The sequence below is a fragment of the Arvicanthis niloticus genome, chromosome 7, assembly GCF_011762505.2.
Source record: "Arvicanthis niloticus isolate mArvNil1 chromosome 7, mArvNil1.pat.X, whole genome shotgun sequence".
Taxonomy (NCBI): domain Eukaryota; kingdom Metazoa; phylum Chordata; class Mammalia; order Rodentia; family Muridae; genus Arvicanthis; species Arvicanthis niloticus.
In genome coordinates, this window is record NC_047664.1 from 74,430,989 (window position 1) to 74,456,765 (window position 25,777).

General features: G+C 42.8%; 1 protein-coding gene across 4 annotated transcripts in view; it reads left to right on the top strand.

Moving 5' to 3' along the window:
* The window catches only part of Spata18 (spermatogenesis associated 18), a 34,748-nt gene extending 14,505 nt beyond the window's left edge, over positions 1-20,243 (top strand). The window contains exons 5-13 of one of the 4 annotated variants that reach the window (XM_076938653.1): positions 2,450-2,545; positions 4,641-4,826; positions 6,384-6,732; positions 8,057-8,215; positions 10,132-10,307; positions 13,716-13,839; positions 15,394-15,513; positions 17,436-17,481; positions 17,789-20,243. In XM_076938653.1, the coding sequence (XP_076794768.1) occupies positions 2,450-2,545; positions 4,641-4,826; positions 6,384-6,732; positions 8,057-8,215; positions 10,132-10,307; positions 13,716-13,839; positions 15,394-15,513; positions 17,436-17,481; positions 17,789-17,796 (1,264 nt within the window). In that variant the 3' untranslated portion in view covers positions 17,797-20,243. The remainder of the gene's footprint in view (positions 1-2,449; positions 2,546-4,640; positions 4,827-6,383; positions 6,733-8,056; positions 8,216-10,131; positions 10,308-13,715; positions 13,840-15,393; positions 15,514-17,435; positions 17,482-17,788) is intronic. The other 3 variants (XM_076938654.1, XM_076938655.1, XM_076938656.1) reach the window with 3 other exon arrangements.
* Positions 20,244-25,777: the final 5,534 nt, after the last annotated feature.

Genomic DNA, 25,777 nt, shown 5'->3' on the forward strand with positions numbered 1-25,777 from the left:
TTCTCTAAGAGTCCCCGAAGGCTTAAGAGTTCTAAAATTGTTCAGAAGCCCGAGTTCAAAGTGTTCTCTGATATTCAAGGGACTCCATTAACCCATATAAAACAAAGAAGAAACTTCAATGATTTCAGTAGACACAGTAAATACACTCATTCCTTAAGGGTATGAACTGAAGCATAGGAAAAAGAAAAAAGAAAAAAAGAAAGACCAGATAAAAGCAAGAGAGATCTAGCGATTCCAAAACAAATCCTGGGGTTCCATGTGTGACATTTGGCATTCTTGAGGAATTATCTAGGTTCCAGTTGTTTTAAGGGAGTATCCCCATTTTTCAGATATCTCTAATATTCTGGGGTCTTCACTGCAATGTAAGCTGCACTTTCATAGTCTGGTGCACAGTGCATTCTGGAGCTTCTTGCAGACAAACCAACCTTGATACACATTGCCTGCTTTCACTGGTTTTCTGGATCCTTGGTATAAACCTTCACACCTCCTTCATTCTTGCATCTTGCATACCTGTCAGAACAAAACCCAAACCAGTGCCATGTGGCTAACACTAAATCCTCCCACCATCTTGAGAGGTAATCTGTCTCCCTGGAGCCATAGTGCCTACTCAGCTGAACTCAGGTGAAAATGAAAACACTTTCTTGTTCAGTTGTTTTTCTGTGGGGCCTTGTCTTGAAGATCTTGTCTTTCCAGGCATTCTCCTTTCACATGAGTTTGTATTAACATACCCAGAATTTCTTGTTGGCTTGAATCCTGTCCTCTAGGCACCTTAAGTATGGTCCCTGTGCAATATCCAACTTTTTCTCTTTAGTATGCTAATGTATTTAATCTTTACCTGCTCAGTCTTCAACTCTATCTGGCTTCCAGTTTTCCCTCCACTAAACTGCACACTTCAGTTTCTATCCTTATAACCAGGTTTATGCCATTCTTCAAACTGCATTATTCAGTCTTTATGTTCCATTGCCCACTCCCACTGTAAATCTGGCGAAACACAGTGAGCAATAGCCATGCCATAATCTGGATAGTATGCTGTCCTGAAATTTCTTCTACCAAACAAACTATGCACTGTTAAATTCAGCCTTAGGGCATGGACAGAAGACAGCTAGATTCTTTGCCAGAATGACAGGAATGGCTTCCAGCCTGAGTCCCCATAAAGTCCTGTTAGTTTGAAACCTTGCAAGCAGATCCTGTCCATGCATCCACACTCCACACTGTTCATAGCTCCATTCTGGTCCTCTGAGCTCCTCCCAGAGGCCCATTAAGCTCTGATAGGGCATTCTCCAGCCTGCAGTGTCACAATCTTTCCTATTATTTTCACAAAACATTTCCCTGACAATGTGACAATGGTCATCTAGTCACAGCACTGATGCCACTTTTTAGGACCAATTTTTGGTGTTAGTTACTTTACTCGGGCTGTGACTAAATACCTGATGTCTTAGTTAGGATTTCTATTGCTGTGATAAGACATGATCAAAATCATTGTGGGAAGGAAAGAGTTTATTTCATCTTACAGCTTGAAGTACATCCTCCAGGGAACTCAGGACAGGAACTCATGGTACTTAATGGCAAGAACTGACACGGAGGCCATGGAGGAGTGCTTCTTATTGGCTTGCTCCTCATAGCTTGCTCAGCCTGCTTTTTATAGTCCCTAAGGGTGGCACTGCCTGCAGTGAGCTGAGCCCACAGGGAACAATCTGGTGGGGGTATTTTCTCAATGGAAGTTCTGTCTTCCCAAATGACTCTGGCTTTTGGCAAGGTGACATAAAACTAACCAGCACACCCAAAAAGATGAAACTTAGTGGAAATTCTTATATTGGCTCATGGTTTAGGGGGTTACAGTCTATCACAGACAGGAAGGCATGATGGAAGCATAAGACATGGGAGGTATTTGGAGGCTGCTGGCTCATGTCTTCACAGATTAGGAAGCAGAGATAGGAGAATGCTGGCCTTCAGGGGCTCTCACTTTCTCTTTCTTTAGGTAGCCCATGGAATGTTCCTGACTCCATTAAAGGTCATTCTCCCCACTTTCTAGTTAATCTTCTCTGAAAATATCCCCCTAAACATAACTCCAGACATATACTTCACCAGAGTGTTTCTTAATACAGTCAAGTTGGACACAAGAATTAATCACCATAATGGACGAGTGACTGTTTTTATGTTGAAAAAGTACTAGAAAAATAAATGCAGCCCCATCATGAAAAGAAGCAACAATAGAAACTGGTGTACAGTGTAAAATGCAGATCTTACATGTTTGACCAAGCAAGGGACGATGGTGTGTTTCTGTCTGAGTCCGTCATACTGTCTGCAATGGTCTGAGGGCTGAGAATCTGATGTTGTTTAAGGCAAATTTATAACACAGGTCAGAAGTGCCTTAGAAAACCTATCCCTCAAGTTGGAAAGCCTTCCCATTTGGAAAGATCTGGTTTTAGATTACTGATTTTTCTTACAGTCTGGCTGAAAGTGGAAAGAGACTTGAAGGAGCCAAGAATGGATCAACCATATCCCTCCTGGCTGCAGAGGAGGAGATAAATCAGCTAAAAAAGCAGTAAGAAAAAAAAAAGCCTATAAAATTCTTGCAGCTGCTACTGAGGCACTGAGTTTAGCTTTTCAGTCATTTATTACAATATGAGAACTCCCCCTTCACAAACAAGGCAAGGCTTTTTTTTTTTTTTGAATATTTAGTTTCTTTTCTCACTACAAGAATATCTTATTGAATACAAGAAGTTTCTAAAGTGTAACATCGTATCCAGGAACCCAAGCACCCTGCCATTCTAGTGGCACTTACAGTTTCCACTTGTTAGTTCTTCCAGACAGTATATGGAAACATCAAAGAGCAGTGTGGAAGTTCTTTGGTCTTGGACTCTACCATTTTATTTTACATTATTTTGTTTGATCACTGAGAAAAAAGTAATGCAGAAGTCAGTTTCAAATGGGTTCCATCATTTTCAATTGTTTTAGCTTTTTTATTTTTTATGTTGAACACTTTCTTGGATACTAACTTTTAACGCTGCATGCAACAATGGGATATACTTTTGTTAAATCTTAATTTAGACTCCAGACTAGTTCCTAAAGTTTTTATTGATTGTTTTTACAGAGAAACAATGAGCACAGGTCCTTTATCTTAATTTTGATTTCCTTGGATCTTAACTTTGATGCTCCCTCCTACCTCCAAAGGAGCACGTAGGAAGTGTTTACACACACACACACACACACACACACACACACACACACACACACACAGCTTTTGATGCTTTTCATACTTATTTTAGCTTAATTTATTCTCCATACATGTTCTAGTGTTAATTTGTTCTAGAACACTCTGGAGGCTTATCAGGATGCTGTTCCCACTTCTTTCTTCCCTGGCCTTATTTTGACCTCTTACATCCCGGTTGACACACCATTTTGAATTTGTGAGTGATATTACCCAGCTGTCTTCTGCTGTTTCTCATGCATCTTTAAGTCCCTCAGAGCTTCTGACTTCTCTCCATCCTAACCAGCCCCTTCTCTTTTTTCCCTTCTTCCATAGTTCTTGGTTTTATCACCTCAGGTCCTCAGGGCTTTTGCTTCTGTTTTATAGTGGTCACATCTTTGGATATTAATGTGGATGCCAATTTTATTTCTAACATTTTTATCTTCATGCTCCATTAAGTTCATTATTATAGTAATATTTTAAATCGGTGGCATTCAGTCTGGCTTTTCTTAATCAGCCGCCATGTTCTAGCTTAGGCCTGCGGCCACGAGTGGTGGCGGCAGCATACTGCCACTGCTCAGCTCAGGCCATCCACTCAGGTGACCAGAGACACTGGCTCTGCAACCATAAGACACCAGCATGGGAAATGGCTCTGACAATCTTCCATGCTGTCTCCGCAAGGCTGGGCTGTGCCCAGACCATCCTGCCAACCACACAGGCCTGGTAGAAAATGAGACTCTAATGCTTAAATATTAATCAAAGGCTTTATAAGTTTGGTAATGCTCAATAACAATATGCCCATACAATTAGAGGTGTTTTCCAATTAACTAACCTAGATATATGTTGTTACCCAGGACTGCTCCTGGTACATGCATGGTCATCCATGGCTCCTACATCTCTCTCCTCCGTCTCCTCGATCTTCCTCTTCCTTTTCTTCCTCCTTTCCTTACTCCTCCCACCTTAGCTCCTCCTACAGTTCATAACTACAGCTAGTCTTGCATAGGCTTTCTTCACACTCTCTGTTCAAGAAATGAACTGGTGGGAGCAAGGGGTTGTACCAGCATTGGATTAAGTTTTGAAAGTCAATAGATTTTGGAATTTTGTTCAACAAAGATGAGACTCCTTGTAAAGCACTCTTTTATTTTCAGGGGACCCACACGAATAGCCTTTCTTCAGGAAGCTTCCCCCCAACCCACAGTAAGCTGTAGGAGTGGGCAGGATCCCTGTCTCAGCAATTTTCTTCTTTGCTTATCGTATGTGTTCACATATATTTCCTACAGAGTTTTCTTATGTGAGGATGACATGCTGACTGGAGACAATTGTTTGCTTCCTTCTCTTTCCCTTCCCTTTCTTCCTTTTCTGTTCCCCTCCCTCACCTCTTAGAAAAAGTATTCCCTTCCCCATCTTCTGTTTCCTTTCCTTTTCACATCTATTTGTTTCCCTTTGTTAGGCTCAAATCTCTTCAAGCCCAGGAGGATGCGCGCCACAAAACCACTAAAAGTGAACACCGAGCTTCAAGAAAACGGACCGCAGACCAACGGCCCCAAGAGGCGGTGTCCAACTATGAGAAACATCTGCAAAATCTCAAGGACGAGATCGCTGTCTTGTCTGCTGAAAAAAGCGGTCTCCAGGGAAGGTCTGACAGACTCTCATGGATCCTTTCAAGGCTTTGATTTTGTTTCTTTCTGAGTTAGTGGTAAAAGTCTGCACAGTGAAAGAGTATGAAAGTGGAATCACTCCCCCTCCCCCCCCCCCCCCCCCCCGTGGCCCGAGAAGCTTCCATTTGTAAAGGGGTTACCTTTTGGAACTAAATCTTTCTATCCAGGAAAAATGGCTGAGAGCTATGCCCGGGATGTCTTGGCTTTGAAAGCAGGCTTGTGTGAGCTGGCTCTTGCATGGCTAGTACATGTTGACAGAGCATTCCACAAGATGAGGGTCTTTTCCCAGAAGCCTAGGAGTCCTGTGTCCAGTGACTAGACTGGTTTTTTTGTTTTTTGTTTTTTTTTTCACTACACTGCATTTTTTTTTTTTTTTTGGTCTGTCTTTTTTGTTATTGTTTGTTTGATCTTTTTTTTTTTCTTGAGACAAGAGTCTCATTTTGTAGTCTGCAGTTCACTTATATAGTCAGGATTGACTTGAGATTTGCAGTCCTCCTGCCTCAACATCTTGATTGGTGGGATTCTAAGTGTGAGCCACCTGCCTGTCATATCCTCTTTTCTCTCTAAGCCTGTTAATGGCCGTGTATACGCTGTTGTCATGAAATCCCTCCCATTCGACAGGACAGACGGAGCAGATGAGTATGTCAGTGTTAGATGAGGGCAGAGCCGCGTGTCTTTAACTCTGCCTTACCTGTCTTGCCCCTCAGGCATTTCCTAATTGAGGTTATCTGAGCATTGGCTCCCAACTATCTCCGTTTACCTAGATGTTTCTTGAGTCATTCCTTTGCGGAGGCTCTTTCCTCTGTGCTCTGCTGATACTGACTGGTATTGAATAGCCAGTGGGAACACTGGAAGTATTTGCCCCGTGGGAATTGGCATCACAGGAAGGGAGGTGGTGTTCTCCACTCACAGAGTCTGCTGATTGGCTGACTGCTTTTTCCTGCTACTTGAATAGTTCTTTCCCCTAAGACTTCCCTCTGTGGTCTCAATTGCCTTGGGGCTGCTGCTCTGATAGTCTGTTTTGCTCTTGCTAGAAGTCTGGGTTCAATCACAAGGCCCTGGGAAGTACTTGGATGCTGTGTTAGTTCAAAAAACCCTAGCATCTGACTTGAGTGCTAACTTTGGCCCTCGCTGCAGGAGTTGCCCCTAGACGGTCCTTGAGGACTTCTGGTTTCCCCTTTGAGAAATAAACAACAGTCAAAGCTGGAGATACGGGGTGACTAAAAACATAAATTAAGGTACTCCCAAGGACAGGGCTTTGTAAATTCTGATTCACTGAGTAAATATGGTGTATTGTTTCTGATTTCTGGGGGCCTTTGAAGCCTTTGGAGACAAAAATACATTCTCCTGCTTCCACAGGTAGTAGGGAGATAATCCCCGCAGGCCCCTCTAGCCCCACTCATATGTGTGAGGTTGTATGGTGCTACTGTGCCATTTGTGAACTAAGTGCGGACAATACTTGTTTAGGAAGTCCAGGAACAAGGGAAGAGTGAATCTGTCTTGCCATGCTGATTCTTGTTACTCCACAACCACAGGTCGGCCAGGAGCCGGTCTCCTAGCCCAGGCACCCGTGGGCGTGGGCGCGGGCGAGGGCGCGGCCGCAGTCACAGCCACAGCCGCAGCCACAGCCGCAGTCGTAGCCGCAGCCACAGTCACAGTCACAGTCACAGCCAGAGCCGGTCCAATAGCCCCTGCACCACAGTGGCCAAGATCAGAAGCCCGTCCCCAAACCATTCCAAAATGTCCAGCGTGGCTCGCAAAGCTGCTCTCCTGTCCCGATTCAGCGACGCCTATTCCCAGGCCCGCCTGGATGCGCAGTGCTTGCTGAGGCGTTGCATCGACAGGGCCGAGACCGTGCAGCGGATCATTTACATCGCCACAGTGGTAAATGCGACATCTGCAGTCTTTGAGGTGGTGGGAGCACACAAACTGAATGGTGCAACCTTAAAAAGCTGGTGCATCCTGAAGTCACTGTGGAGGGAGGATTCCCATCTCCCCATCAGTTCCAAATCTCCCTTCTTTTCCTCCCATTCTTCCATTATTTATATTTGGGAACTATTTGGTTTTTCATGACTGCTAAAAATATCGTATACATATTACATATATTAACGTTTATGTTGATCAGACATCTATTGGCCTGTTGGTCACACAACACAAGACTAGCTCAAATTTGTCCATGTTAAACTGACAGATACCATGCCTTTTACAGTGTATGACTACATGAGCACACAGTAGGGCTACTGCTTTAAATGATTATTACTTATTGGTCTTCCACCACTCTTAGAAAACTACAGAATAAGTTAACTCAATCTTCAACTCAAGTTATTTACCAGTTACTAACGCCGGCAAGCGTTGTCAGCTGTTCGAGTTTCACAGATGTAAAAGATACTTAAAATATAATCCTTGGTTTCCAAAGATTTGTCTCATGGGAGGATGGCATCTTAAAACCCTATTACAAGAATAAACATGAACAAAACAAAACAAAACAAAACATTGTGTTAATAGGAGAGCGGACATGTTAGAAATCCTGGCTCTATTCATTTTTGTCAAGCATCAGCCAAGTATGGGCCACATCTGGCTTGTTCCTAAAACATCTGGCTTGTGCCTAAGAACTAAGAATGAAGAATGGTTTTATACTTAAAGGGGTGTGGTAAAAACATTAAGTGACAGAGATGGTAGCCAGTGAAGCCTAAAGCCTGAAGCATTCACCATTCAGCTCTTCACAAGAGCCTGGCTTATGTAACTAAGAGTCACTTATTGACTTGGCTAAAGCTGTGTGAGTTTAGAGACCACATTTTCCATGAGAAACCAGGTCTTACCAGTAAACATTGTATCACAGGTATGGGATAAAGGCTTACTGAGTTTGTAACAGGGATCTGGGATGGATTGCTTTCCCTTAATGTCTTGGCAAGCACCACAACATTATCGTGGGGCTATCATAGCATTGGACTCACATCCTTGGGTCTGCATTGTCAGGCTTGTGGCCCTCAGAGTTACCAACGCAAGGCTCACTTGTCTTAAAATTAGTGGGTAGCCATGTATATTTATATATAATTTTAAAAATTGAGTTGTATTATCTCACAGGTCAAAGCCATGTTTGACCAACCATGTTTAGTGGTATGGCATTTTGAACTCTTCCTGGGTCCTTTCTCTGGACCTTTTCATCTCCACTCCTCATTAGATTAACCTGCTGTGTTTTCCTGTGCAGGAGGCATTTCATGTGGCTAAAATGGCATTCAGGCATTTCAAGATCCGGGTGAGGAAGATGCTGACGCCATCAAACGTGGGATCCAATGACTTTGAGACTACAGTCTCCGAATATATTGTTTGTCATCTGGACCTCTATGACTCTCAAAGCAGTGTCAGTGTAAGTCTTCTGTCTCTTGTGAGGAGTTGTGTGTGGCTGATGAAGACAAACCGAATACTGATAACTCAGGAATCCGTCTATATATTTGATTTACTTGTATGTGGTAGAAGAGAAAAATGTTCAATTTACCCTGAAGCCCTGGTCCATATTGGCTGCTTTTCTTTTTTTTTTTTTTTTGCATGTATCTGCAAGTGAGGTATGTGTTTATGTATTGCATGTGTCTGTGAGGGTGAGTACACATCTGTAGAGGCCAGATGTTGACACTGGATGTCTCCTTTGATTGTGTTCCACTTTAACTACTAAGGAGTTACTACTAATTCCTAATTCTGAGGAATTAGAGCTTGCTGATTTGGGTACTTTAACCAGGTTTGATTTGGGTACTTTAACCAGGTTTCCTGGGCACTCTCCAGTATCTGCCTCTTTAGTACCAAGACAGTTAGGCTGCCATGGCCACCCTGAATTTATGTGTGTGTTGGGATTGGAACATGGGTCCTCAGACCTGTAGCAAATGCTTTATCTACTGGGTCACCCCGTTAGATTTTTTTTTTTTTTTCCAGACAGGGTTTCTCTGTGTAGCCCTGGCTGTCCTGGAACTCACTCTGTAGACCAGGCTGGCCTCGAACTCAGAAATCCACCTGCCTCTGCCTTCCAAGTGCTGGGATTAAAGGCGTGAGCCACCACCGCCCAGCGTACCCCGTTAGATTCTTACTTAGACATCTCACAGAAAAATGTTCTGAGTTTTATAGTCATCTCTTTTAGGTGGGTCTTTGAGATTGGGAGTTGAAATATATTAGTTATTTTAAACATAATTTATTAATTTTTATCTTACATATGTTGGCATTTTGCCTGCACGTATATCTGTATGAAGGCGTCAGAGTCCCTGGAATCTGGAGTTGAGGCAGCTTTGAGCTGTCATGTGGGTGCTGGCAATTGAACCTGGGTCCTTGAGAAGAGCAGCCAGTGCCTCTAACCACCAAGATACCTCTCCAGTACTGAAACATCTTAGTTATTAAGAGAAAGGGCTCTGGGAAATAAGTGCTGCTTTGATCTTGACTTTGCCACATGACTGCTTTGTTGCAGTCCACATGAATTTAAACCCTCAGTGCTCTGGCTTTCTCATCTCTGAAAGGAAGTGTAGAGATCATTGTTCCACAGAGTTATCGGGCAGGCTCAATGAAAGGAGGTGGGCCATTTGTCTAGGACAAGTCTTGGTGCATAGTAAACACTTAAGAAAAAAACCAAGCTATTTTGCTTATGTGATGATATAGGGAGGGACTAGCCAGAGTTTTTGTCTGCTGTCTCATACATTTACTCACTAAAGAAAAGCAAGGAGGGGAGAAAGCTGAGCTTGTAAAATGCCTGCCGTCAAAGCATGAAGTCCCAAGTTCAGATTCCAGGCACACACATAACAGCTGGGTGAAGGGGCACATCTGTAATCACAGCATGAGGAGTCAAAGAGAGGTAGATCTCTGGGACTCATTGGCTGGCCAGTGTGCTCCAGGTTCAAGGAGAGACCCTGGCTTAAAAAAATTAAGTTTGAGTGATCTGGCAAGATATCCATCACTAACCTCTGGACTCCACATGTACCTGCATGCCTATGTACACACATGAGCACGCACCCCTCCCCCATGAACTAATAAAGCAGCACCATGAGCCTCTTTCTTTAGTTGTGAAAAGCTACTTTTCTTGCTGTTAGCTTGTCATTTCTGCTACGTTTTCTCTCTTCTTTTCCTACTAGCGAGCAGCAGCATCTTTCTCCTGTAACACGCCTGCGCCCTTTTCTGGACTGACTCACCTTCACTCACACACTCTTCTCCACCATCCATCCCGTTCCAGTTGATGTTGGGATCTTCTGGATGTTGGAGAGCTTCTTGTCACCCATCTGCAGCAAACTCGTGCCATCTTTTGTCTTTCAGGATGTGATCCGTGCCATGAACGTCAACCCCAAGATCTCGTTCCCGCCGGAAGTTGACTTCTGCCTCCTCACTGAGTTCATCCAGGAGATTTGCTGCATTGCTTTTGCGATGCAGTCCTTAGACCCGCCCCTGGATATCGCATTTGGGGCAGATGGAGAAGTCTTTAACGATTGCAAGTAAGAGGCACAGGAGCAGGTGCTAAAAGATGCTCACTGTCTCTGTTCCTTAGGAAGGTGAAGGGGAAAGAACCTTGGGGGGTGGGGGATCAATAGCCGCTCCCCTGCCATGGGTTTCTCTGTATCACCATCTGGACTCCCATTTTGGGCTCATTCTGCACTGAACACATTAGCTTTGTGGAGATGCTAAGGAGATACCTGGAACATGGCTGGAGCATTGATTGTTAAAAACAACAACAACAACCCAATGTATTCTGTGAATACAACCCATTGTTGAAATTTTATTTTATTTTTCCGTGTGTGGTATATAATGTGCACACATGTGAAAGATGGATGCTCTTGTGGAGGTCAAAGGTCGAGGATCAGAGAGAGCAGTTCTTACGGCATAATTTAGACCAGGTCTCTCAAAGTGTGGCATGCACAGTCCGGGCATTCACTAGAGATGCACACATCTGTACTGCACTCTGCTATTTTCTGCAGTGGTACTAGTTCAGGGCTTGGGGGGCTGTGGTTCATAAACACCAGGCACAATCATGCATGCTGATGTGTGTGAAGGGTGGCTCTGGACTCTTGTCTAGAACCATTAGAGTCTACCAAATTTCACATGGCGAACACCCCTCTAATAAACCTGAAGTTGAAATAACCTGAAGCATTCATTGAGTCTTGGCAAGATCTCAGCTGTAGCTCAAGATTACTAGTTACTGGAGAGGAGAGGCCAAGCTAGTGGTTAAGAAGAACAGCTCTGGCCTCAAGCTGCCTAGCCTGAAATCCTGACTCCACTTGTTGCTATGTGATCTTGGTCATAGTCCTTTCTTTTTCTGCCTTTCATTTTTTTCTCTTTTAAGACAGTGGGGTGGGGGATACTAATGTCTCTTCCCTAGGACCACAGAGGGTTTAGCTAAGCTAACTCAGATGGTGTACTTAGGATGATGTCAGGCATTTGGTGAGTGCTTAGAAAACATGAACTTCAGGTTTTAAAGCCATAATTCAGGGTAGGTAGCTGTCCAACATTCTTCTAAGCTTGTTGATGAGAGAGACCACACATCTTTCTTTCATAACAGGAATGGGCTTTCTGGTTGGTAGAACATGTTACACTCCCTTGATATGTTCTAGTTTCTTTCGTGTCTGTGTTCCTATCATATATCCACTCTGGAAGAACTGAATGTTCGAACACTGCCCCAAAGCTGAGTCCTTTTCTTTACAGAAACCCTTATCACTTTCTATCTCTATTTCTTTCTTCTTTAGAATATGGGTAGTATCACTCAGATGCTCACCCATTTTGGTTTGTGTAATCTGCATGCTTCATTGGCTTCTCCATCACAGGCTTTTAACCAGAGGAAGTCTACTGTCATGTGTACCTGATGACTGGGAAGTTGAAGTTAGAGTTCCTAACTACAGCAGAATCTGATTCTATTGTTGTTTCCCTGTGTCTAAAGGTTCCTATCTGTTGAGTCAACCAACCAGTGGTTAAAATAGCAGGGAAAAGTATGAATATGTATAAATTATTTTTTTGTCGTTCCTTAATACGGAATAATAATTGTCATATCTTACTTATATTGTATCAGGTATTGTAAGTTATCTAGATGTGGCTTAAAGTATGGAGGAGGAAGTCTATAGGTTATGGAAAATGTTACAGCATTGCACATATGTATATTATACACTTATTTATAAACAATCTTACTATGTAGCTCAAACTAGCCTGGAGCTTTTTACTTAGATCAGACTGACTTTAAGCTCAATACTTCTGCCCCAGCCTCCCTAGTGTTAGAAGCAGAATGTGTGCACCACACACCCGGCCTATGAGACCATTTTATGTAAGGCATGTAAACTTCTGTGGACCATGGTATCTGTTGGGTCTTGAAGCAGTCCCCTGTGGATTCAATGTGCTTTAGGGAGTTACAGAACACACCCAAACATTTGGTACTTGGCATCCTTTCGCAGGAAGCAACCACTGAAATCCCTTTCTTGGCCTCATGCCACTGTAGTTTTTCATGTGAAATGGGGTGGAGACTCCTTGACAAGTTGTTCTGATCCTTGGCCTGGGCAGTACACTCTGTCGAGTTTTCTTTTTAACGCAAGGGTCAAAGAATTGGATATAGGCACCCCAGCCGAAGTGAGCAGCAGAGAGGGACTGACTCCTTTTCATCCTTAGTTATCTCTAGCTATAAAATTAGCTAAGTTATAGAAGTTCTTTTACTATTAGCCTTAGAACATACCATTGGCTCATTTTAAGTAAAACTAAGCTTGCTATTATTGTTTGCTGTTTGTGTCTTGACTAAACTATATAGTTCCTCTGTCTGTATCTTAACATACTTTCCATTCTCCACCACACCCTCATGTATTCATACTACGTATTATCTTCTTACACTGGATTATTGCTCCAGACTATTGAGCTATTTTATTGGGTACTGTCCCCTATGTTTTTTTTTCTGCCTTCCTTTGAGTAAGTTTTCTATTTTTTAACCAAGTCACTGACAAATAGGTTGATATGTGACATCTGCAGGGACATAGAGCCCAGACATAATGTATGTAACAAAATGTCCACACACATACAAAAATCAAGAGAGAGAAAAAGTGAGAGAGAGGGAGAAGGAGGGGGAGGGGGGAAGAGGGGAGGGGAGGGGGAGGGGAAGGGGAAGGGGGAGGGGGGAGAGAGAAGGAGAGAGGGAGGAGGAAAGAGGGAGAGAGAGAGGGAGGGGAGAGAGAGAGGGGGGACAGGGAGAGAGAGAGGGAGGGGAGAGGGAGGAGGGGGAAAGGGAGGGGGAGAGGGAGAGAGAGAGGGAGAGGGAGAGGGAGAGGGAGAGAGAGAAAGAGAGGGAGAGAGAGGGAGAGGGAGGGGGAGGAGAAGGAGAGAGAGGGGGGAGGGGGAGAGAGAGAGGGAGGGGGAGAGAAAAAGAGGGAGGAGGAGAGAGAGAGGGAGGGGGAGAGGGAGAGAGAGAGGGAGGGGGAGAAGGAGAGAGAGAGAGAGAGAGAGAGAGAGAGGGGGGGGGGAGAGGGAGAGAGAGAGATCCCACCATCTTCATTCAGATACTCATTGATCTGTTAATTATCCCTCTTTGGATATGACCACTAGATCACATTTAAATTAATTTATTTAAACATTTTTTTTAGATTTCTTTGCTTTTGTCCATAGAGGAAGATTGCCCAGCATGAGAAATAGAACAGCCTGAGAACACACACCATCTCTTGAGCAAAGGAATGAGTATCTGATCACTGTTTAGATCTAAGCCTAGTCAAAAATGGACATTTTAGTTGGGTTTCCCCTAGTTACACTACAAAACACTTAACTCCCCTCTGGTGACCATAGCCCAGTGCCAGAGTGTTTGTCTATCCTGCACTCTGCTCGGGTTTGATCCCTAGTATGGAAAACAGTTTCTTAGTATCTTTGGTCTCTTTGTGTTCCCACAGGTACCGCCGCAGCTATGACTCGGACTTCACTGCTCCCTTGGTCTTTTATCACGTGTGGCCTGCTCTCATGGAGCATGACTGTGTCATTATGAAGGGAGAAGCTGTCACCAAGAGAGGGGCTTTTGTACGGTGGCCTTGCATAGTGACAGTTCATCCCCAGTGTTTGCTTCACAAGTTCGAGAACATTTATAAACCCAAAGATTCTATGAAAGAAGTCAATAGAGTTCTTTGATAAGATTTCATACAAAGGAGAAGGAGAAACAGCTGCTTGTTTTGGGACTGTCCCACAGTTCTCTGTAATCCCCGCGGCAGTGACTTCACTGCTGCAGTTGAAGATGGAGCTAGCCGTGGTTCATTTACTCCCTCCATTTAGAGATATAGTGACATCCCAATTCTCCACTCTGGGGAAATTATACATTTATTCTGTTTTTTTTCTCCTTGGTATGATGTGTAAGGAAGGGAAGGATGAAGGAAAGTGGGGCAGAGGAAGTGGGAAGAAGGCCGTTTGGCTTTGGAAAGGTACTTCCTATAGCTCTTCCTTACGGATGGTTTGAACAGCCTCCCAAATAGAGTCTTTGGTGTGGTGGTGGTGGTGGTGGTGGTGGTGGTGGTGTGTGTGTGTGTGTGTGTGTGTGTGTGAGTGAGTGTGGTGTTTATGTGTGAGTGTGGTGTGTCTGAGTGTGTGTGTGTGGTGTGTGTTACTGTGTGTGAGTGTGCATACATGTGTGAGAGTGGGAGGGGTTGGTGTGCTGAGATTCATGGCCACAAACTTTGGATATGCACACACCATGACGTAGTATTTACCTCAGCCTTTCCCAGACAGAATCAGGTGTATTCCTAGGGGAGCCCCTTTGCCCAGAACAAAGCAGGGGCATTGGATTGTGTTTCTGTTCTCTGAACTGGGTGAGAGGGAGTTGCTTTGAGGTTGCACACAGTAGGGGATAGGGCAGTTTATTAAAAACTAACTTAGGATATTGGTGATTGTTTTACAAGTTAAAATCCCATTGTAGTGGAAACTCTCCATTAAAAATGTTTTATGCTTCAAAGGCCGAACCGATCAAAATTGGATCTTGTCTGTCTGACAATGTGTGCTCTACAGTGAATATTTTCATAAAGCAGGATTCTTGTCCTTATAGAAATTTTATACTCATGAAGTGCTGTTTGGAAGGGAAGGAGAGGGCTCAGTCACACTTTTCAGGCTCAGGTCAAGTAGTTATTGTCTACTGATCTCTTCTCTCGCCAAGTGTGTCACCCACACTTGACCTTTGTATTGATCCACAACTCAAACAGCACATGAATTTGGTGTAGAATCTTCTTTCTGTGGACTCCGGTCAACAGAGGCCTCTTACTGCATTCAGTGACATTTCTTCTGTAATCTATATGACCTCAATGCGGCGCTGAGGTGGTAGAGATTTAAATTGAGTGTACCACCCACTCAAGCCCAAAGCCAAGCGTGGTTTCTAATGGCTTACTCAGAGAAACACTTGGCGAGCACCAGAATGGGAGTAGCCTTGAGTTCATTACAATGGGATTTTACCGTAGCAGTTCTTGGCAAGTATTAGATGTTGCAGGAAGAATAGGAGCATTTTTCACACTGGTGGTGAGGGTCATTAAAGCCTATGGTAAGCCGTATCTACTGTCACAGACTCGGTAGTCTGTCTCTTTCTTTTTCTTGCAGTGGAGCTCTGTGCGACCAGTAATGCGATGCCGTAGCAGGAGTTTAAGCCCCATCTGTCCTCGTGGTCGTTTTGGAATAAGCACGGTACATTCCTGTGTAACCATTCCTGCAGACAACCTCGTACGATAATACTTTCCTATGAAAGGGGTGATTGCAAATCCATAAGTAGAAAGGAAACTGTTGCCTTGATATGACCTATGTGATTTTTTTTCTTTTATACTATTATGGCTAAGAAGTTTAGTGTTCTAGAAAGAAACAGAAGTGTTTATTATTTTTCTCCAATTTTCTTATTTTGTTAGTTCAAGGAATAATAGACTTTACTTATCTATGAGTTTTATTCTTTTCATCCTTGACCAGGGTGTTAGATATCAGTTGGACATATGGACATGTGACATTTGAGTCACAGATCTGAACAGAGGTCCCTCATTCCTTTAGAAATCCATACATGTATTTGAAGGAATTACATAAAGATCCTAGACTGAAATATTTCCCAAAAGGCAGTTAAGGTATTAATTTGTCCCCAAATTTAAAGTAGGAAAGATAAAATTATTATCTTATTATTAATTAGTATTAATCCTTGGAAAGATTACTAATCTCCTATTTAAATTTGAAAAATGACATAGAAATCATTTTGAAAAACTCACAGTATTTGCATTCCTAAAAACACCACAACAGCCCACCACTGTTCATTAACTCACCAGATAACATTCAGTCAATGTCTGTTAAATGTAGGGCTGGACCACAATACGGATCCACTATCCCTTCAAGTGTACATTGTTATTTATATGTGTGTTGAGCCTCGCTCTCAAAGAGGATCCTGATGCAGATCAAGTTGAGAGATCCACGGGTGACATGGTGCAAAATAGTCTACCATGCAAAGACCTTGGGGTGCTGAGGAAGCAGCTCACAGAAGCTGGTATTTGGTTAGGATGAACAGATGTCAGAGAGGGAGAAAACCACATCAGAAATGCCAGGAAAGTGGAAAAGCTACAAAACGGACACAGTCCTCTTGCTCTTGGGAATTTTACAAAACGTACTCATATATATTCACGAATAAGTATGTATAGTAGGTTTAAAAAGGGCTCATGTATTAGTGGCCTCATAAAAAAAAAAAAAAAAAAAAAAGCCTTAAGAGCATCCTGATGGGATGTCTCTCCACCCCAAGAGGAGACCGTGTATCAGAGGAGAGTGTAGTTTACATATTACAGTTAGCAGATAGTGCCCTAGGCCCTGGAGGCTTGAACTCTGAACTCTCAGTGAAGTTTTCTTCAAGGGGAGTGTCCCCTGCACTGAGTCCTGAGACATGTCTGTACCTCCTTCTTTCTATCATTCTTACTCAGGGAGAACAACACAGCTTCAGGTGTAGATGAGGATATACAATACATTCTCAAAGAGGAAACTGAGCCAACTTTCTCTCTCTACCCAGCTGTCTTTCCCTTCAATAAGGCGCGAGGCACCTACAAGATGAAATATAAATACTTCAGTCGGTCTGTCTTTCAGGCTTAAATAAGGCCTTGATTTCCACAGACCACAGTCTGTCTTGGACAGTATCTTTTTACCTAATATGTTTGAGAGGTCAGGACAGGAGAGAGGCATGCAGCTGGGATCAGACTTGAAGTTTCAATGTGGTAGTTTCTGCTTAGTGAAGGTGAGATGTGAAAATTATTTTTTCTTGGATGCCCAGAGCCTTCTTTAGTAGGGAAAGGGTTGGACACATGACAAGTTTTATAAAGAGTCTTTAAGCTTAATGTCATAATTTTAGCTCTTTTTAGTTAATTACATTAAAAGCTTCTCTTTTATTAATCCATTGAACCTATCATTTTTAGCTCTTATTATGTTAAGATTTTTTTTCTTCTCTTAAAACCCAACTTCCAGTCAACAATGTAATTTAAACCAAATTAGATATGAATTTACTTAATGAGCCGAGGGAGACTCAGGTCATTCAGTCCCTCAGAGCAACAAATTGGCTAGTTTTAAGAACTATCTATGGGTAATCCACCCTCTGAGATTGTGTAATCTTCATCACTCTTTTACATTTCTAGGTATCTCGCAGTCGAAGCCCTTCTCCAATAAGATGTACGTTCGCAAGTAAGTGGGACAATGAAGGCCAAGCAAGCTTTCTGCTTTTTTCAATATTTTCTGGCATATGCCACATTTTGGAGCAAAATGATTATTCCTAAGGAATAGCTTCCCTCTCTGGTTCACACAGTTCATTTCATCTCTGGGTCCTCTCACCGATGGTGCTTGGGCTGGTCTCATGAGTTACAGAAAGAGCGACCTCCATGGAGAGACTGAACTGCGGTGACCCAAGATTGGTTACTTCTTTCCCATTAGGCAGTTCTGAAGGATGTGCAGAACGTGGCCATGGTAACAAGCTGTCTATTTCTCTCCTTAGGGTATTAAACCCACCAGCCACGCTCGTTGCCACGGTTGGAACAGCCAGCTTCTTCAGAGCGTCCACCCACCTGCCTTGTCTGCCTCCGACTCGCTTAACATGAAATGAAAAGGCAATTCTGTGTATCACTCTGCACAGAGCATTCAGTGCTGTGGTTCAGTGCCTTTGTAACTCTGGGTACATAGCAGTTCATCTTATTTTATAGGAGCAAATTCCATTAATTTCATAAAAGACGATTATATAGGCATATAGGACCATATTCATTTGGACATAGTCCATTTCGAAGGTATGGACTTCCCTCCCGAAGTACGGGGGCTCCTTCATAGCAAGTCTTGGAGCACAAATAGAAGTCATTCTCCAGCTGAGGCCCAAAGAAAGGACGAGAGATTTTAGTTTACAGATCAGTCATTAACACTCTCATTGCTAACTCAGATTTTAGCTTCCTGAGAAGTTTTTAGTTGGTCTTCTGATCCCTTCTTAAGGGTTCAAAGGCAGCCATAGTTATTCCAATACCATTTTCTTAGGGTAAATGGAGACACTAATAAGACATTAATTTAAAAGGATAGAATTAATTAGCTTGCTTCTCTCTTTGGGAAAGCTCATGAGTTTTCTGTTTTATATTCTCTCTCTCTCTCTCTCTCTCTCTCTCTCTCTCTCTCTCTCTCTCTCTCTCTCTCTCCACTGTATACAGGTGCTATTTAATCAGTTCAGATTTGAAAGCTATGGCTTCAAGGACTAACGTCCCCTACATTTCCCCTTTTCCATCTTTTCTTATACAATCAATTAGCAAACTTAATCAATTAACTAACATGCAGTCTTAATTAACAAACTAATCAGCTCATAGACTGGCAACACACTAAAGATCGATCAATGTGGAGTAATAAAAGATGCACCAGAATGGGGGCCATGTGAGAGTTTCCGGCAGAGCGCGGCTGCAGTCAGAGGTCAGTTTGAGACTGGTGTTAATCGTGTGATGTTTATCTCCTGACCGGGAGGGTTTCAAAGTTTTAATGCAGGTGTTAAACATAATGCTTACCTGGACCACCCCTCCACTTACGTATCTAGTTGGAATCGAAGACCTCCCATGAAAGCCTCTGGCTGGAGGACATGCATTCAGGGCCCCAAAAGAGGGGCTTGATTTACTGATTTTTGAACCTGGGTCCTTTGGAGCTGCAATCAGTTTCTTAACCATTGAGCCACGGCTCCAGCACAATTTACCAATTTTTAAATGGAGTTTATCTCTTTTCACTGCTTCACTGTGATGTACTTGGGAGTACATAGTCAAGGTAGGAATGGACAATTCTTCTTTCCAGATAACCAAGCTTTATTTTTCTAATTTCCCTTTCAGGCCAGCCTTACACACATACACACATGTCAGAGTGCAAACCAGCACCTATTGCTTTTTGTGTGGACCAAACAAATGCAAAACCCAACCTCTTTAAGCAAATTGCTCCTATGCTGGAGGGCAGGGTTAGAGGACCCCCTTTAGTCTCTGCTCCTTGAAATCTGTGATCAGCAGCTCATTCTGAGGCTTGGGTTTTCCTCTTTGTGTGTGTGTGTGTGTGTGTGTGTGTGTGTGTGTGTGTGCGCACGTTTGCGCATGCATGTGCACACATATTTGCCATGATCTCTTTGATGCCAGGCCACGTGCTGAAAGAAACGCTTTGTACCCTGGTAACCTTTGTTGCCCATTGGCCATTAGCTTTCTGTGTAGTCTTGAGCAAGTTCCTTGACCTCTCTGAGCTCAGTGTCTTTATAGAAAGAGCAGACTGGGTAAAAGTGAACATCTCTTAATTCTAACAGACTCACTACTTCACATAGCAAAGCGTTTACTCTGGGTATCCTGGAATATCCACTAAAGTCAGTGGCCACACGGATTTAACAGTGGACATAGTATACTGACTCTGAGCAATTTTCAAGAAAACTTTTTAGTTAAAAATGGTCAAGGACCATCTTTGAAAGTAAAATTAAAGCATTAAGTGATGGATTTTTACCCAGCATCCATATGTGAAGTCACATATGGTGCTACACACCAGCACAGGAAGCGCCATATTGCCCTTAGAGGTGGCTTCCTGAGATGCTGGGCTATTCTTGATAACATTTCAGGTAAAAGCCAGTCTCACCCGACTTAGACAGCTACAGCATTCCTAAACAACTGAGTGCATGTTGAAACTGCGATAGCATCCACTATGGAAAAATAGTCCAGTTATTACTCCTACTCTCAGGGGGCCACATGCCATTTCTCAAGCATCTAACGTGAACTATAGCCACACAGGGAAAGCCAAAGGGTCAAAAGTATCTTTTGGAATGCATCTCTAAACCCAAAGAAGGCTGGCCTGTCCTCATGGCACGTGGGTGTCTGAAGCTGGAAAGTTCTGTACTCCTAGTCAATGGTGAGTTTCTGTGTTGTTATTTGGCATCTGATAATAAAATCACAATAGAGTTCTTTCTTCCAGATTCGTGGGTTTGGCGGTGCCCCCCGCCACATTCACTAATCCATGAAAGTGAACCATGATCACACATTCAAGTAAATACTGACTGTACCCTGCCACAGTTGCCCTGGGACAGCTTCAGCTCACGAGAAAACATGGCTGCTGGCTATATTTTCTTATTCCCTGTTTCTCTCACCTGTTCAGGATGCCCCCTGTGAGTTGTGGCCAGCCTGAGCCATATAAGGTGGCCTTGTTTCAACAAGCAGAAAGCAAAACACACAGTAAGGCCCAATAATACAGCAAGGAAAATGCTGTCAATTGTAGGATTCAAAAATATTATCAGGCAAGTAACTCTTGATTAAACAAGATGGAGCAGCTGGGAGACAGCTCCTTCAGTAAAGTCCGTGCTGTGCACATGTAAAGATCTGAGTTTGGATCCTAGCACTCGTAAGACTGAGCGTGACAGTCCATCCTGTATCTCACTCCATTGCTGGGAGGGTGGAGACAAGCCCAAGGCAAGGAGCTCCCGGTCACCCTGCCTAAGATAAACAGGTGAGCTCAGGTCGACGGGGGTGGGGGGAGTGTCTTGAAAATAAAGTGGTATGGGTGCCTCCTTAGAGCAGTAGGCAGAGCATCAGCCTCAGAATCTGGAAATAAGGTGGAGTGGGGCAGGTGAGATGGATTAGCAGTCAAGAGCACTGACTGTTCTTCTGGAGGTCCTGAGTTCAAATCTCAGCAACCACATGGTGGCTCACAACCATCTGTAATGAGATCTGATGCCCTCATATGAGCCAGCAGGGCCCCAGAGTGAGCAGGGGCCCGGAATGAGCGGGACTGGAGAAAGAGGGAGAAGGGGAAGGAAAAAAAAAAAAAAGAAAAGAAGGTGGAAACAAATTGAGAAAGACATTCAGCCTCCACATTCAACTCATACATACATGCACTCACATCCACATGAGCACACACACACACACACACACACACACACACACACAGGAGAAGGGGAATGAGTGGTGTGAAAGGGAAGGGTAGAATAATGTGGTTAAGTATACTAGAGAATAGAATTCGATGCTAGAATCTATAATCCTGATATTGCTAAAAGAAATCAGTATAAGAAGGAAGAAGCCGCTCCCAGGACATGGCTTTGAACACGCCCCATCAGCCTAGCTGGCTGCTCCACCCCTGTATGTTTAAGTTACAGCAGGGCATTTGCTGACCACTCTAATCTGTTTCTAGGCACGCCATACATCCATGCCATAGTGGGCAGAGTGCTGCTGAGATCATTCTGTAGGGCCGGAGTTGGTGGAAGATTCCTTAGTGGTATGGCTTTGAGTAATTTCATACATATAATCAAGGGTGAGGATGTTATGGAACTTTAAAGAAACTAGCATTTACAAACTGCATTAGATCATGGAACTGTGAGCCCAGGGACCACATGAATAAACGATATTTAGAATGGCAGGTTAGCCTTCATCCAGGACTGAGCAGAGGCCTTGAGAGTAGGATGGGAGCCAGCTTTCTCATTTCAAAGGAACTGTGAGTGGACAATTTCACATTTGAAAAGCGCCCAGCAGGGGTTTGCACGAACAGGCTTTCCAAATTGTCACCCATGATTCTCCCTCAAAGCTGGGCATCCGTTTCCTTCTACTGGGTGACTGGCAAGTATGTGTGTTGCAGATTTAACTACAGATTGAGTTATAGTGCTTTTAGAAATTTTAGTAATGAAATGATGTGTTAAAACTTGCTGTAAAGTGTACTAGAAAAGCTACATAGTCATTGGGCAATTGTCAGAAGGTCTTGGGTGTCATGCTACGAATCAGGTCCTTTAGTAACTCCTTTCTTTTGTTGGGGCACTGGGGCATTCCCATGATAGTTCTGTCTCTTTAGATCAGAGCCCTGCCATAGACTAGTAGATAGATGTTAGCATTGGTCCAGCCCTGTGGGTGAGGTGGGATGGAGTGGGTTCCCTTTGTTATCATTCCAGAAACTTGCTGTTGTTACAGGATAGTCCACGACTTGACTTCCAGTTGTTGGAGAGAGATTCTGACAGAGCTCTTGCAGGGTGGCATTTTAGAAACCCAGTTTTAGGACATGCTTGTCTTTGGGGTTCATTTTTTAAAGAATTAAATATGGGGATGACTAATGGCAACCATTATATTAACTTTTACAAGAGATTGACATATCAGAGCGATGTCATCTAATAAACACAGGCCTAGTAAGCTCTGTGGGGTTGTGTGTACTGCAAGGTGGTGCTTAGTAATACCTGACTCACACTGTGGGGTGCTGTGTGGGTGTAATCTTGGTTCTATTAAGGGGAGGTGATAGTGTCATTAGGTGGGGCATGATTCAGTCCTGGTGGCTGCAGAAGAGACATAAACACATGTACTCAGTATTTTCTGCTGTGTGGAACTCTGTGCAATCTGTGGACTCTGTTAGCAAGAAGACTACCACTCTCTGTCCCACGTACCTTCAGGACCCTAAGCTACAATAAAGCTTACTTCTTTAGTATAAATAACCTGCCTCTAGTATTTTATTATAGTAGTAAAAGATGTATGAATACAATTGGTTACCCAGTAAAAGGCCCCACTTGGGAATCTCTTGTGCGTTTTATACATGCTTATCTTTGTTTTCTAATAGATAATATTATATAATATCATATGTTATATATTTGTATTATAAGATAAAATTCCCTTCGTTTCCAATGCTGATGCCAGAATTTGTCCAGTGCATATGTCTTCCTTTAAATCCTCTACCTTATATGTTTACATTTTTCATTTCTAATTTCTCTCTGGTTCTCTGTGAATTTCTCCCTTTTCCCGGTTTTGGGTGTTCTCATCTCTTTGACACCCATGCATTTTCTCTTACACATAAGCATCTAACCTTTAAGCTAAGTATGAGTGGCTCTGAAGACAGCAAATGACATTTCACATAAAGATTCACATATGATTCATAGATTGCATTCATTTTACTGAACTTTCAAATTATTTCCAACTTTAAATATTTAGGCTGTTAAAAACAACTTAAAAAGATAAACTATATGTACAATAAATCTGAGCTATGGTTATTCTTAGCTTATTGAATTCAATGAAAATATTAGCTAGTATTTCCCAAATTGTTGACAAAAATACTTGGTCTGCACATCAAAGGTGCATCTGTGGGTTTCTGTCAAGCCTAGTAACCGTCTCTGGGGCATTTGTATCAGCACAAACAGGCAGGTTTGGAAATACTGGCCTAAGATCAGGCTTTATTGACCCTCAAACAGGATATAGTAGACCTAATGTAATGCCCGGGATTTTCTCAACAGCGAATGCTGTGTAACCTAAAGACTATGAGCGAACTCAACTACTTGTTTCAATCCAGAAATACTGTAAGCCACTGAAAATTGAGCATATGTAATCCTTATCTGCATCTGTACCTAGAACCTATGGCAGATCATTGGCCACAGAAGTAGAGGCTGGGAGAGAATGCTCATTATATATATATATATATATATATATATATATATATATATATATATATATATATATATATATAATATATCCATATTTTCTTGTTCTTAGTGTTGGATACATTGTTTTGTTGCTGAGAAAAATATATCTCTATACCCCCTTACAATGCAGAGATCTGTGCTCAGCATGTGTGATTGATTGAAAGCTGGGGTCATAGCTAGGACCGTGACTCCCCAGTGCAGCCAAAGAGTCGCCGTTACATGCCAAAGGAAGCTAGGAGTTCCCTGGATGACCCAGGCTTGTTATTACTCCCGTGTCTCTAGAGGAAAATCTCAAAGAGAGAAGGTGACATCTGAACATCAGACCCCACAGGTGGCCTGCCATGACTGGAATTCCCTCAGACCTTCAGCAGAACAGTTTGGACTTCTACACGGAAAAAATATCAGTGACCCCAGAACTGTCAGAAATGAACTTGCTTTGTTCCCTAATGAACAACGAAGCCCCCCCACACCCTTCTTTCAAAGCCCAATATAATTTGCCGACACCAAGCGTCTTAGTGGTGAGAGGTAGGCTTTAAAGAAAGAGCCACATGCAACTCTAATTTGAGTGAGACAACTTCTGAGAGGCTTGGCTGGGTTACTAATTCTCTAAACAAGGTTAGCTGGAAATGATGGCTCTTCCAATGTTTCTTTGTTTGAATTCAGCCTTTCTCTCTCGAATGTCTAATGGTGAGAATGTAATAGGGAAAGGGAAAGGCATTGGATTTAGGAGATCAAAGTCATAATTCTTCATGGTGCCCCTCCCCCCCCCCAAGAAGCTGCTGCCACAACTGGAAGAAATCCCAGCAGGTAGCACTTCCCAGGGAAACTCAGGCCTGTGACCCAGAAGTTCCCTGGGAAATGTCTGGGAGAAGGCACTAGATGGCAATATTGCTTAGGAAATGAGAGGAGCATGCTTACTGTTGGCAATGGTTCAAAAATAAAAAATAAGTTAGCCCTCAGATAATATCTACAACGTCATCACTAGCTTAGCTGCCCACTGTAAACTTGGAAAAAAAGCTTATATTGATAATGAATGGTCAGAATAAAATATAGCGTGTCAGAAAATCTACTAAGCAGATATGTCACAGCACCACATAAAGGATGTATGTATGTGATCTTCTTAAGGCTCAAGAAACAATTTAAGCACAAGGGGTGAGGGTGGGAATAATTCTTATCTATCTATCTATCTATCTATCTATCTATCTATCTATCTATCTATTTATCTATCTATCAATCTATCAATCATCTATTTGTTTCATTTATCAATCATCTCTCATCTATCAATCATCTGTCTATTATCTATTATCTATCAATCATCTATCATTTGTGAATCATTTATGTATCTATGTATCTATATGTATGTATCTATGTATCTGTATGTATGTATGTATGTATGTATGTATGTATGTATGTATCTATCTATCTATCTATCTATCTGTCTGTCTGTCTGTCTGTCTGTGTATCTATGTATCTATCTTGGTATTTTAAAAATTCAACCTAACACCACCAACCTGGAATTCTTTCTGAGATGGATGCAATGAACTGTTTGGGGTGTCAGTTTTTACTCTTCCTGTCTGGCAGAGAACCTGGGCTGCATTCTCAGGATTCACATTATGACTAATGATCGATCACCTTAACACCAATTGCAGAGGCTCTGATGCCCTCCTCTGGCCTCTAAAGGCATTTTCACATACATGGTGCACACAAACTCAGGAAGACACATATACACACACACAGCTGTAGAGCTGTCTTATAGCATCATAGGTAATGCTCACAGGTCTGGACCACTGAAGAGCTACTGGCAGTTGACATCCTCTAGTGGAGGAAAAATCCTTTTATTTTCAGGGGTGTGGCCCCGGTAGACTGATCACAATCCAGTGGATTGGCCCCACAACCAAGCATATGAGGATATGAGGAACACAAACTAGACTTGGTAAATTGTTTAAGAGGAAACAGAACGCCACCTTGGGATGGAGTGCAGAGGAAATGGGGGCTAGATCTGGGAGGAGTTAGGTGGATGAGCTGGGGTAAATATAATCAAAACACATTGCTTGCTTGTACAAATTCTCA